The sequence below is a fragment of the Mus musculus genome, chromosome 8 (genome assembly GCF_000001635.26).
Source record: "Mus musculus strain C57BL/6J chromosome 8, GRCm38.p6 C57BL/6J".
Classification (NCBI taxonomy): domain Eukaryota; kingdom Metazoa; phylum Chordata; class Mammalia; order Rodentia; family Muridae; genus Mus; species Mus musculus.
In genome coordinates this window covers 122,451,721-122,464,601 of record NC_000074.6, presented here as the reverse complement: position 1 = coordinate 122,464,601, position 12,881 = coordinate 122,451,721, and the positions used below count along the sequence as shown (strand labels likewise).

At 53.8% G+C, this 12,881-nt stretch overlaps 1 protein-coding gene across 2 annotated transcripts; it reads left to right on the top strand.

Annotated features, from left to right (window-relative positions):
- The first annotated feature begins 3,792 nt into the window (after window positions 1-3,792).
- Snai3 (snail family zinc finger 3) lies at window positions 3,793-10,398 on the top strand. 2 transcript variants are annotated; one of them, XM_006531074.4, is made up of 4 exons: window positions 3,793-4,063; window positions 7,874-8,479; window positions 9,568-9,667; window positions 9,811-10,398. In XM_006531074.4, exons 1-4 carry the CDS (start codon window positions 3,988-3,990, stop codon window positions 10,010-10,012), a joined length of 984 nt encoding a protein of 327 aa, XP_006531137.1. In that variant the 5' UTR covers window positions 3,793-3,987; the 3' UTR covers window positions 10,013-10,398. The 2 variants fall into 2 exon arrangements, with proteins under 2 accessions (XP_006531137.1, NP_038942.1); NM_013914.3 differs by having other exon boundaries at window positions 3,913-4,063; window positions 9,568-10,397.
- The last annotated feature ends 2,483 nt before the right edge of the window (window positions 10,399-12,881 follow it).

The following is a 12,881-nucleotide window of genomic DNA, read 5'->3' as shown; positions in this document are numbered from 1 at the left end:
AGAAACTCTCTGCAGCTGGCAAAACCACACATCTGTCAGAGCACGAGGCAGATCACAATCAGCTGCTGTGGGCAGCCTGAAGCCGCCCCACATCGCACACCTGGGATTAAAACAAAAGCACATTCAGACGATATTTCTGTGTTTATTTTAAAAGAAATCAAAAGCCCACAGCTGCCACTACAGGAGAGGAAGAGCCACACCCTGCTGCTGACGGGAGCTGAAGCAAGGGGGCAACAAGGGACCCCTTTCCTGTGTCCCACGTGACTAGCTACTATCCTCTTCTGTACTGGGTTCCCACTTCCTGCCCCAGGCAAAGCAGTCCCAGAGTGGAGAGAGGGAAACAAGAGGAGAGATGTCTTCTTACCATTCTCCCACACCTTCCTAAGTGTGCACTCTCTTCAGAGCATTCCACCTCAGGGAGACAAGTAGCTGAGATCTGCCAAATTAATACGTGGCCCCTAAGAGCAGGGGTCATGACCTTTCTTGAGAGTATTACACACAAACCTATTGCCACATAGTCACTTGCCAGAGGGGGGAGGGGACAGTCTCCCCAGGCAGAGAGCAAAGCAGCACCGTGTCTACAATCGGGTGGTTCCTGCCTAAGATGTGTCTCACCCTCTCTAGGCTGAAAGTTCAGTTAGCTAAGGACTATTCTTCCACCTTGGACTATTCTAGCAGTATCAGGAAGTCACCTAGGACTCCCCTGTGACTCTCCCGCCCACTCAGCCATCCTCTCCAACTCATGCTGCTGTGCCCTATGGCATCTAGGGTGTCAGAAACCTGGGCTGGCAGCAACATGCCTGTAGTTTCAAGTTATGCAACAGCACCGGAAGCTAGCACCCTGCTTCCTAGAAAGCAAACACCCTTGTCACACATTCCTGGACTTTCCTCTTAGGAAAGGGTCGTGTGGTCACCAGAGGCAAAAATCCAGAGCATGGGGCTCCTCAGCTTTGGGTCTCCGAGGAACTGGCCAGCGATCCCTGGGTCTTAGGAGATCCCGGAAGCACCAGAGCAGACTGTGTGTGATTGTAAGGCTGTAGCACGGCATGCCTCAGAGCCTCACCTTTGAACCAATTAACCAGTGCCTAGCCTAGCCACACTTCATCCATCCACCACCATACCCAGCTACAGGAGTCTTGCCTTCCCAGAATCCTTCACACACATTTGTGTGGTATGTGGTATCACCTACTTAGTGCAGGAACCCCCCTCCCCCAATCTGAGCTCATTCCCATTACTTGAAGGGATTTTGGAGAGCCTGTTTCAAGCTTGTATGGGGTGGGGGAGGACAGGGTGGAGCCTTTCTACTCAGCCCACCTGGAAACCAAGGTGCCTGCAGGGACCCCAGACCCTCAGCTAAAGATCTGATGTCAGGAGGAGGTTGAGAAAGTCTCCCTGTATATGAAACGCCAGGGTGGGCCAGGCCTCGGTGACGGGCAGTAACACAGTCTGTCCTCGTGTTGGTTCCTGCTCTGTGAGATGTCAGCGCTCTCTGCCCCCTTCTGAGCACTGAAAACACCGGAGAAAAAGGCTTCACCCGCACACAATGGTGTCCAGACCTGGCGCTGTTCAAGGACTCCCTCTACAAAGGCTATTTCCAACTGAAATCTCTTGATAGCGAGCGGAACGCCTTCTGTAGATCAAAGACCCTCTGCAGCAATCCTTGCACTCAGTGTCAGGCCAAGGGAGTGGGGAGGCTGAGCCCGCCTCCACCCTCATTCTGAGCTTTTCCTCCGGGAAGAGCAGGAGGAAGATGGACTGGTGAGGCTATCTGCAGATCACACCTCCCTTAATCAATGCACAGTTCTGAACTCCAGACACCCCGGGAAACCACAGGGAAGGAAGGTTGTGGCCCTGAGAGCGGGGCCATGACAGCTGTGTCCCCCACGGAGGCTGTGATGGGCAGTCTGCTGGACTTCTGGAGGGCAGACCCAGTCTGCTGACCCAATGCTTTCAGGATGTCATCAGTGCAAGTTATCGCGGTCCTCTGGAATGGCATACCACAGAGTGTTCCTCTGAGAGAACACCAGAAACGTATTTGGAGGCCAGAAGTCCAACATGGAGGTGTATCAGCAAGGGAAGGGGACAAGGGCTCCCTCGTTGCTAACCACTCAGGCCTTAAGCCTCTATCCCAACTCTCCCACCACCCCTGTGCACACCAAAGTCCCATTGCCCTCTTTGCTAGGACATTAATCAGTGGGTTAAGCTCTCTTGAATCTGCAACATCTGTAAAGATTTAGCATCTGAATTAAATCACACAGTTGAATACATTGAATAGACACAGTCCGACCCATGAGTGACACTATCTATTAGCTCTGGCAATATACCAGGGACCAAGGCATAAACAGACTGCATCTCCTCCTGTGGGCCGGTCGGTGGGAGCCCCCTGTGAGGAAGCAGGTGGAGTTGTTGGGTGAGTGTACCTCACTATTGTCAGGGCTGCTGGTTTTCCTGTGGCCCGCTCCATGTGCTTCTGGGGGTGGCTGAGATCTGCGTGGGGCCCTGCGTGGTTCCCAAACCTGTACTTCTGCTGAAGGAGCAACACAGCGTGCGTAGGCAACAGACAGCTTGTCTCAGCCTTTTTAGGAAAAGCCCTGAAGAGGCTTGTGTTGGCTGAGGCAAGCCTCTCTCCCGCTGGGAAGGCTTCCCACAGCCGTGGGCTTAAGAATTTTAAACCCCAGTGCTGGAGACAGCTACTACCTCTTCCCTGGGGCTGCATGAAGCCTGCTGGCCTGTAACTGTGAGTCATAGCTGAAGAATGAACTTGCACAGCAGCAAGGTGAGGGGGCTCAGAGAAGTGGGGATCTCCAATTTCCTTCACGGTAATGGCTTATGAATGTCAGAAGCCTATTGGGGCCCCGCCTCAAAGGTGGGCCCAGCACCTTTCATGAAACTGGCAGTTCCCCTCAAGCAGGCCAGATCATCCCTCTTTAAGGAGGTTAGGAGATGAGCTGGGAGAGTCAGCCCAAGGCTACGCATTGTGTGGGTGGACAGGAAGGATATGCAAGTGCAAGCCGGTTTAGGAACCATAGGCTTTTTATCTATGCCTGGAAGGGGAGAGGTTACAAAAAAGGCTACTTACAAATCCAAGGTACAGGGGAATGGGCAGCCAGCAGGAATGTGTCCTCAGATAGCCTTCCCACAGATGCCCTATTTCCACACAATTACACCATAACAAAAGAGTACTTGCAGCCACATCTGACCAGCCAGGAGTGTGGGCTAATGTTACCAGTTCTGTCGACCACAGAACTCTCAGAACCTTGCTTTTCTCCCAGAAACGGAATGACACCAGCTACCGTGCCCTGCAACCGTGAATGTGAACGCCAGGGTGACTCAGGCCCCTTCCCCCACTGTCTCCTACGCTGCCGACTCACCTTCCCTTCCCACCTCAGCCCACAGATGCCAAGGAATGTGGGGTTATAGGGTAAAGTTCAGTTCTGGCCACACAGCCCTGCTACTCAGCCACAGACAGACACACCCAGTTGGTGCTCTGTCCACCTACCCCAGAGACTGTCCCACCAGACTCTAACGTCGTAAACATCCACACGGAGAGCCTAGACAACCAGACAGGGCTGTTCCGACTCTCCTGGGCATGGATTATAAAGGATGCTGGAGAGGTTAGGGACTCTGCTCGGCCAAGTTGGCTGGCACCTGTCACCTAACCCTGAACTCTGCTCTTTCATCCAGGGCAGGTCGATGGCGAGCCCCCGCGGGGTCGGTGCGTGACCATGACGCGGGCCAGCGGAGTCCCGTGGGGCAGACACCGCCGACCACGCGGCGGGTTCCCCGCCCGCGCACCTGTCCTGGGCGTGGCTTCGCGGCCCCGCCCCGCCGTGCTCCGCGCTGGTTGGCTGAGGTGGTGCGCTATGCTAATGAGCCTGACCCTTCTCGCACCTGCCGGCCGCGCGGCCCGCCGGCGCCGCCAGACTCTGCAGTCGGTAATCCCGCTGCAGGCTCTGGCTAGACTCTGCCTGCTCTCGGGAGGGGACCATGCCGCGCTCCTTCCTGGTGAAAACGCACTCCAGTCACAGGGTCCCCAACTACGGGAAACTGGAGACACTGAGAGGTAGGGGTTGGCCGGATCTCCGCCCCCAGCTCGCAGCGCTTCGGGGCTGGAGGCAGCTGGGAAGTCCTTGGGAGCTGGGTCACACCTGCCCCAGGTGAGAGGGGAAGGGGCTAGAGTTTTCCATTTCAACAGAGGAGGAGGTTCCCCTTCTGGCTTAAGACTGGGGCTCTAAGAGGGATGTGCCCAGGGCAACTAACTTCTCTGCTTCAGAAGATTCGGGCATGCCTTGGGCTCCCCACTTGGCAAAGTTTCCTGAGCCCCAGATCTCCCCGGAGCTCTCCCTGCGGACTGCTCAGCTGAAGTCCTGAAGTCCTCTCTGTGCAGGTCTGGAAGGGTCCAAACTTAAAGTATGTCCCAGGCGCTGTATACACCCACCTAAAGAAGGTCTCACTAACCACAAGGCCAGGAAACTTGTCCTACCCGCAGATGGTGGCTGGTGAGAAAAGGCAGGACTCCCCCAGAGCATCCTGCCTCGTGGGTGGTGAGCTCATTGATAGAGCAAACAACCTCTGGTGGTCTTCGCTCTTCCCAGAAGCCTCCTTGCTCTCCTGGTGCAGTGACCAAGGAAGAGCCGACCTCCACACAACAGGCTCAGTTGTCCACCTTTACGGCTAGGTTCAGGGGCTTTAGGTCTGAGCACCTGAGAAGAGAACCCTTAATCTTCAGAGCCAGCCTGATGGTCAGAGCTACCCCCACTCAGGTGGGCAACTTCTCAGAGAAAGACCTACTAGGAAGTTGCCCAGTGCCTCGGGACACTTTGGATGTCGGGCCTCAGGCCAGCACCCCTCATATAGCCCCAGCTGGTGGGAGTTCTTGGATCAGGCCCCATCATCACCTCTGCTGCCACCAGGGGGTGCTATCTAGGACCCTGCTCTTGGGGGTGGGGGAGACATTTTTGATTCAATTTAGTGAGTCACCAACAGCAGTTCTATAACAGACGCTATTAGAGTGTGATTTTTCTTTTGGTTGGGTGGTTGGGTCTCCTTACAGAGGAGGTAGAAAGTTGTACTTATAGTGAATGTAGTTTTTTTTCCTTGTATGGAGGATAGAATCAATGCCCCACACAAGACTAGTCAAGCACTTACCACTGAGCCATGCCTCTGGCCCTAGGCCATTGTTTTAAGAGTTAAAACCTTAGATTGCACTTGGAGAGCACATACCAGCTTACTTCCTTTTTTTTTTTTTTTGGTTTTTCGAGACAGGGTTTCTCTGTGTAGCCCTGGCTGTCCTGGAACTCACTTTGTAAACCAGGCTGGCCTCGAACTCAGAAATCCACCTACCTCTGCCTCCCAAGTGCTGGGATTAAAGGCGTGCACCACCACGCCCAGCTCCCCAGCTTACCTCTTAAATGGGCAAATCAGGTCCTGCAGGGCCCTGTTTCGGACAGGAGGTTCCCAGAGTAGCCTTAATGCCCTTTAGCGGTCGCTCTTGGCTTTCCCAGGCCCCCATGGTCCCAGTGACTCTCTTCCTATTATGATGTCTCCCTAGAGTATACTGAGGTGCTGAGGCCTGGAGTTCTCCTTCCCTCCTCCGAAGGGGCTTCAGGGATTCCTCAAGCCACGGGGCATTGATACCCTCATCTCCCGGCAAACCAAAGCTGCAGAAATCACCAAAGTGCAAGACAACATAGGAAAGGCATATGCAGAAGCCATGGTCGCTCCCACCTGCATGAGGTTGCTTTCCTCTGCCTGTGGAGTGGACACAGAACGCAGTGTCTGAACCTGGCAGTACCTTGGTGGTAGAGGTGGAGACTTTCCTTCCGACAGGACCCCAGGGAAACTTCCCACGTTCTGTGGTCCAGAACTCTGCTGACAGAGTCTCTTAGCAGTCCTGCTCTCTCCTCCTTCAATCCAGAGTATGATTCCCTGGCTATATAATTAGGAGCAATATGTCTGGTAGGGAGAAAGTAATGGGATTTAACTTCCTGGTTCTCCCACAGCCTTGCCAGCACTTGTCTCTTCTTGCAAGTTCTAGCCATCCCTGAAGTAAAACATGCTACCTTGATGTGGTTTTAATTTGCATCTTTTCGGTGCCTAATGATGGATATTTCCTCGTGTGCACACTGCCCATATGCTTTTTAAATATGTTACTCTTTTTTAATTAAGAAAACTTGAGGGGTAGTGGTGGCGCACACCTTTAATCCCAGCACTGGATAGGCAGAGGCTGGCAGATTTCTGAGTTCGAGACCAGCCTGGTCTACAGAGTGAGTTCCAGGACAGCCAGGGCTGAACAGAGAAACCCTGTCTCGAAAAAACAAAAATAACAACAACAAAAACTTAATATTATTTGGGTGTAGAGACATATATCATGGGATGTGTGTGGACGTCAGAGATGACACGCACGTAGCTTTCCTCTTTCATCTTATGGGTTGGGGATATAAGACTCAGGTTGGCAGACTTGGCTGCAAGCAAGTCTACCTGCTCAGCCATCTTGCCAACCTGTGTATTGTCTTTGGAGAAAGAGAGATTCCTATAGCCCCTGTTTTTGAGGGGTAGGTGTCCCATGTATCATCCCAGGCTAACCTTGAACTCTTTGTGGCTGAGGATGACTTTCGGCTTCCGATCCTCCTGCCTCTGCCTTCCTAATTAGGATTACAGATGTGCACCGTTACACCCAGTTTGGAGAAGGAACCCGGGACACCTTGAGTCCTAGGCAAGCGCCCTACCAGCTGAGCTGTGCCTCCTACCCTTTTGTACCTATTTTTAAATTGTGCTGTTAGACTTTACATAGCAGAGCTGTAAAACTCCCTTTGTACCTAGGCTAATTTCTAATCAAACATTTCCTTTGGGAATGGTCCCTCCCATCCTGTGAACTGCCATGCCTACCCAAAGCCTTTGCATCAACTTAGAAAAAGCGGTAGAGATCTGGCTCAGCGCGTGTGGCAGGAGAGGCAGAGGGAGGGCTGATTGGTGCTTCTGTCTTTGGGGAATCCAGAATTTGCCTCTTTATTTGCAGCCTGGTCTCTCCTGTGTGTCGGGAGGGATACCAGCATTGTTTGATTAAACACACGAAATTCTGGCCACAAATACAGGAGCCACCACCAAAGGGCACACTAAGCCCCGACTGGAGCTGATGCTGCCTAGTTAAGCTGCGGCCACCACCTGCAGCTGCCTGCCCGGCTGGGCCTGTTCATGCACGCATACAGGGTAGCAAGGGTGTGCTGTTGAGTGGCCAGGGATGTGGCCGCGCACAGCACATCATGACACACTCAAGGAGACGCCACAAGGGTGACCCTGCGGTGGGTGAGTGGAGGCTGACTGCTGTGGGGGTGGCTGGCTGGCTTTACCAGGTTCTTTTAGTTCCGAGAGCATACATCTGTATAGGAGGACTGGAGCTCCTTAGACAAGCTGCCCAGACTTGAGCAAGGAGTCCCATGGAGAGCTGATTCTTGAGGTCTCTTCCCTATGTAGCCCAGGCTGGCTCAGATTTGAAATCCTCCTGACAGTCTCCTGGATGCTGAGTGTCTAGCCGCATGCCTGGCTTTGCAGCTGTTTATGTTCCTGAGTACTCGAGGTTCCGGAAGATACTTCCCTCATTTTAAACAAGACCAGTTCACCTTCTGGTATCTGGATATGTCTAGTTCAGGCATTCCTCAACCCTTACCTCCCCTTACCAACTCTCTGGACCAGAACGTATATGAAGGTGAGGACTCTGGCTGCTGTAGGAATGATGGGCTCATGGTAGGCATGCGTTCCTCTGGCTTCTTGCTGGCTGCAAGACTATGGTCAGGTAAGTGAACAGAGGCTCGGAAGCTCAAGCCTTGGAACCTCATGTCTCCCTATGTGTTATCTCTCCCCTCTGCCCTTTTAGAAGCTAATGGCTCCTGCTCTGCCTGCAAGGAGTTGGCAGGATCCCGCCACCTGCCAGATGAGGAGGCCCCTTGCAATCCCAGTGACCCCCTACAGCCTTGGGACAGTACCTCTGCCGTTGCCTGCATCTCCCTGCCTCTTCTGCCGAATCACAGAGAAACTCTGGGAGTCTCTGGCCCAGAACCTCAGGAAACCAGCTGGGTGGGCCCTCGGGCTGCCCAGGCCCCCAGTGTGACTCTTAAAGACAGCTTCACTCTACCCCCGCTGTTGGTGCTGCCCACACGCTGGCCCCCAATCCTGGGCCCAGACGGAGCTCTAAATGAACATCTCAGGGCTGAGGGGACATCTCGAGTCCCAGGTAGCTTTGAGTGCATCCACTGCCACAGGCCGTATCATACGCTGGCTGGCCTGGCCAGGCACCAGCAGCTGCACTGTCACCTGCCGACTGGGCGCGCCTTCACCTGCAGGTACTGTGACAAGGAGTATGCCAGCCTGGGTGCCCTCAAGATGCATATCCGCACCCACACGCTGCCCTGCATCTGTAAGGTGTGCGGCAAGGCCTTCTCCAGACCCTGGCTGCTCCAGGGTCACATCCGCACCCATACAGGTAGGAGGGGCGGTATTGCCGTCCCAGAGAAGGATCCAGGTTGGGGGAGGGGCTGATCTCCTGGTTGGCAGGGTCCTTGCCCCTCCTGCAGCTGCAGACACACTCCCCCATAGATAAAGATCTGCATGGAAATGTCCCCTCAAGGTCTTGAGGCCAGAAACCTCAACCCCAGGCATGGCCAAGCCACATTCTCCTCAAAGGCTGTAGGGATGACAGTTCTTGCCTCTCTGGTCTCCTGACAGCCACCCTACTCATTGGCAAATGGCCATATCTGTGTATCTGTCTTTTTGCCTTCCTGAAGCCTTCTCCCCTGGGTATGTCTCTCTGCCCTAAGGGGAGGGAGACCCCTGTAACTCACAGAGCTAGGATTTGCTCAGATGGCCTCATCTTAACTGTTATCTCTGTAAAGGCCTGATTTCTGAGTAGGGTTGGAGGGAGGAGCCTAGGAAGCAGGTGTCTCTGAATGACATCTCGTGGCTTCAGGGCCAGGGACGTCTGTGAAGGTGAAGGAGTGTAGTCCCACAGGAAGGACAGACTCTGGACTTGGAGATCTGTAACCAGTTAGGGTGCAAGTGCCTCTTGTAGGCTGCAGAACCAGACAGACACTTCTCAATGGCCCTCTCCCCTTCCTCTTGGGAGGGTTATTCTGAAAGCCAAGGTCTTAGCAGAACGATCCTATCTCCATCCTTGGTGGCTGGTCCTGATTGCAAATGGTGCCTGTGTCTAGGAGTCTAGCTACTCCACCCAGCTCTGCCTTCACAGTGGCTCAATATTACACCCGCCAGTGGCCAGGAAGCTGCGGGGGCTCCCGCTGCTTCTCACGGTCAGAACTGAGCACTTGGGGATTGGTAGAGACATGGCAGCCACACTGCCTTTGCCTCAGAAGATCCTCTGATGCTGTGATCCTGCTCTGAGTGACAGATGGATTGTCCAAAGGGCTCTGGCCTTGGGTGCTTGGACTATGGTGAACATCTGAAGGACAGGGGCAAGTTACTCATTGGTCAACAGTGACATTTCACCTTTGGCCACCATCTGTGGGATTGTCCTGGCGGTGGCTGCTCGCCTGACCTCCCTTCTTCCTCCCACAGGTGAGAAGCCCTATACCTGTTCTCACTGCAGCAGGGCCTTCGCTGACCGCTCCAACCTGAGGGCTCACCTGCAGACTCACGTTGGTACCAAGAAGTACAGGTGCGCCGTGTGCCCCAAGGCCTTCTCCCGCATGTCTCTCTTGGCGCGGCATGAGGAAGCCGGCTGCTGTCCTGGCCCCTAGGTGGGCACAGCAGGGTGGAGGGGCCAAACCCGACAATCCTCTCAGTGGTTCTGTCATCCAGGACAGGGCCCAGTTCACTGTTACCTGTGTCCTGCCAGAACCAAGCCCAGTGGAGCCTTCGGGCATCTTCCCCTAAGGCCTGTGTTCCGAGGAGACTTATCACCAGGAGGCTCACCAAAATAAGAACCAACAGTTCCGTTTTTTCAGTTTGGCCTGTCTGCTGGACCTGTTCCAAAAAGGAGCGCCTATTGGGAAATAGCTAACACTGGACAAAATCCACCATGACACCTGGGTCCCCTTGTGTGCAGCTTGGAATGACCATTTTTACTTGAGAGCACAGTGTGTGCACAACCTTGGCAAGCATAGCTACCTCTTAGCGCCAGGCTCAGTTGCCTTCACCTCGGGGTCAGAGACACATTTTCTCCTGCCCCTTATGTACACATGCGTGTATATACACAAGCACAGGTACACCCTGGCCCCACCCTGTAAGATGAGGCAGGGCCAGGGAGGAGTGGGCTAAAGCCAGGTCCCACCTCATCTGTCCTCAGCACTGTTGTCCTGCTTGGGGCTGGCCTCGGTGGCTGGTTAACGTCTCAGGAGAGCAGCTATGTGTAATAAAGAGCCTCCACGCTCAGGTCTCCTGTCTTGAGCCTTGACGTCTCGAGTCTTTACCAATGCCCTGGATCTGTGGAGGAGGCAGAATTCTCCAGGGGCACCAGGATTTGGATAACTTGGACCCTTCTGGGCACAGAGCAGACAGGAGATGGAGGGCATCATGTCCGAGCATTTCAGAGGCCTGTGTGCAGGCGAACCTGCGGCCTTCAGGTTCAGAAATCTAGAAGAGAAACTGCATGAAGTGACCTGGAGGAATGATGTTGGGGGTACGCTAGCAGCAGGGTTAAGGACCCATGAAGGATGCTCGGATGGAAGAACTGGTAGGGTGGCTAGTAGTTGAGTAGCGTCCCAAGCACAGGAGAGAGCAGAACTTGGTTCTTCCAGTGGTTCTGACTGACTCATGTTGGATTTGGGCAGAGAAAGGAGACCCACAGAATCCGGCAGAGAGAATTCTTGACATATCTTTAGTTAACAGTCTCTCAGCCACTCCACTCCTGGCCCAGAACAAGGGAGATGTGTCAGCCACCTTGGTCCAGGCCCAGTCTTAAGGGTTCCCACCTTCTCCTAAGCTTCCAGGAGCCTGCTAAACCTTTATGTGGGAAATCGAGCGGTTAGGAAAGCCCATGGGGTCTTTAGCCTTCGGGTACCTTAGCCTCTGGTTTTGCGGCTGCTTCAGGCCAGACTTGGTAGTGAGCATCTAGCTGTGCTTTGCTGGCCTTTGGAACCTCCCAGACAAAGCTTGACCTATTTGTTTGGAGACAGTCTCAGTCTATAGGCCACAGGTGACCTTGAGCTCACTGCAGTCTTTCTGCCTCAGCCTCCTCAGCTGGGTTGCAGGGATGAGCAACATACCTGGCTTAGAAACTTGACCTTGAGCTTGGGCTTCTAGACCAGGAGTGACTGCAATCACATAAATGCTGTATCCACACTCCTGTGAGGGAGAAGGCTACATACTGACAGCACCAGACCTTTGCCCGCTGGTAGAGGAACACACTTTTGAGACACACAGACACACTCATGTTCCCAGATCAAGACCCTCTCCCCCCTACATGGGAGGCAGGAAGTGGGCTCGAAGGCACCCTCTGAATGGAAATGCGCCCACCCATCGAAAGTTCTGGAAGCCAGAAGTCCCAGCCCAAAGTGGCTTCAAAGGCAGGAGGTGGATTTTGTTCTTGTTGTGTAGGAGGTCCCCTGTCTCTGCCGTCACACTGCCCTATGCCTGTGGACAGGACCTCATCTTTAGCAGCTGCAAAGACCCACTTTCTAAGGGTCTTCAGCAGGTTAGGATTTTGACATGGATTTGGGGTGGGGGTGGGGCTGCTGTTAAGCCCAAACATCTAAGAACATGTAGTTTGAGAAGTCACCCTACCTGGCCCTCACTCTTAGAGCAAGGTGGGGCGGGGTGGGGTGTACTTATGAGTCCGTCTTGAATCATGGGGTAGTCAGGTGTCAGAAATAGCTTCAAAGATTGTGGGTAAGAAGCCCCTACCCCACCCCCACCTCCTCTTTATCTCTCTGTCAAAGCAAGAAAGGAATCTTGTCCCCAAATGTCTGGTCCTTCAGCACCAGGTCAAGATTCCCCTGGCGGAGGGGCCCTCAGAACCCCAACCAACTTGAGCCTGGGTACCTCACAGGAATGTTCTTTTAAAATAGCATCCAGATGCCCAAAGGAAGCTATATTGTAGATTGTGTTCTATTTCTGGCTTCCCATGTCTAAATGGGGCTGTCACACCTGTCGGGTATGAAGCAGGGAATCTCACAGCCCAAAATAAAGTGGAATGTCCCCCCCCCCTTGGTTCTAGCCCATGGAAAATGCTCTTGTATTTATATCTGGGCTGATGGATGGCTGAGGTAGCAGAGGGTGGGGGTTGGCAGAGAAGTGCGAGGAGGGTACCTGCCAGGGAACTGATACGAAATGAACAGAGGACGCTTTCCACTCTGCGGGCCAGGCTTCAGTCAGGCTGCAGCAGCTGAGCAGACACCTGCGCCTGCCCAGCCAGCCTGGCACAGCAAAGGAACGGGGTGCGGGTGGGGGGGGGGGCGGCGTTCTCACTTAACTTCTAGGCCCAGTCCCTGACATGCAGAATGAGGGTCAGGGGCCGGGCGTGGTGGCGCACGCCTTTAATCCCAGCACTCGGGAGGCAGAGGCAGGCGGATTTCTGAGTTTGAGGCCAGCCTGGTCTACAAAGTGAGTTCCAGGACAGCCAGGGCTACAGAGAAACCCTGTCTCGAAAAACCAAAAAAAAAAAAAAAAAAAAAAAAAAAAACCAGAATGAGGGTCAGAAAGAGGGTGTCCGTCCCAGTGTGCTTAGGCGGCCTTCTATGGGGTTGCTTTTCTTCCTTGCCTGTCACCTTCTACAGAATTACTTCTGAAAGTCCCACTTGTCCTCCTAAGGACGAACTTTTGAGAAAACTAGGCCTTTTGGTAGAACCGCTCTCCAAAATGGGAGCAAGGGGACAAGGAGAGACAAGGGGCCCGGGAGAGAAGGGAAAAGGATTTAGTCACAGCCCTTTGAT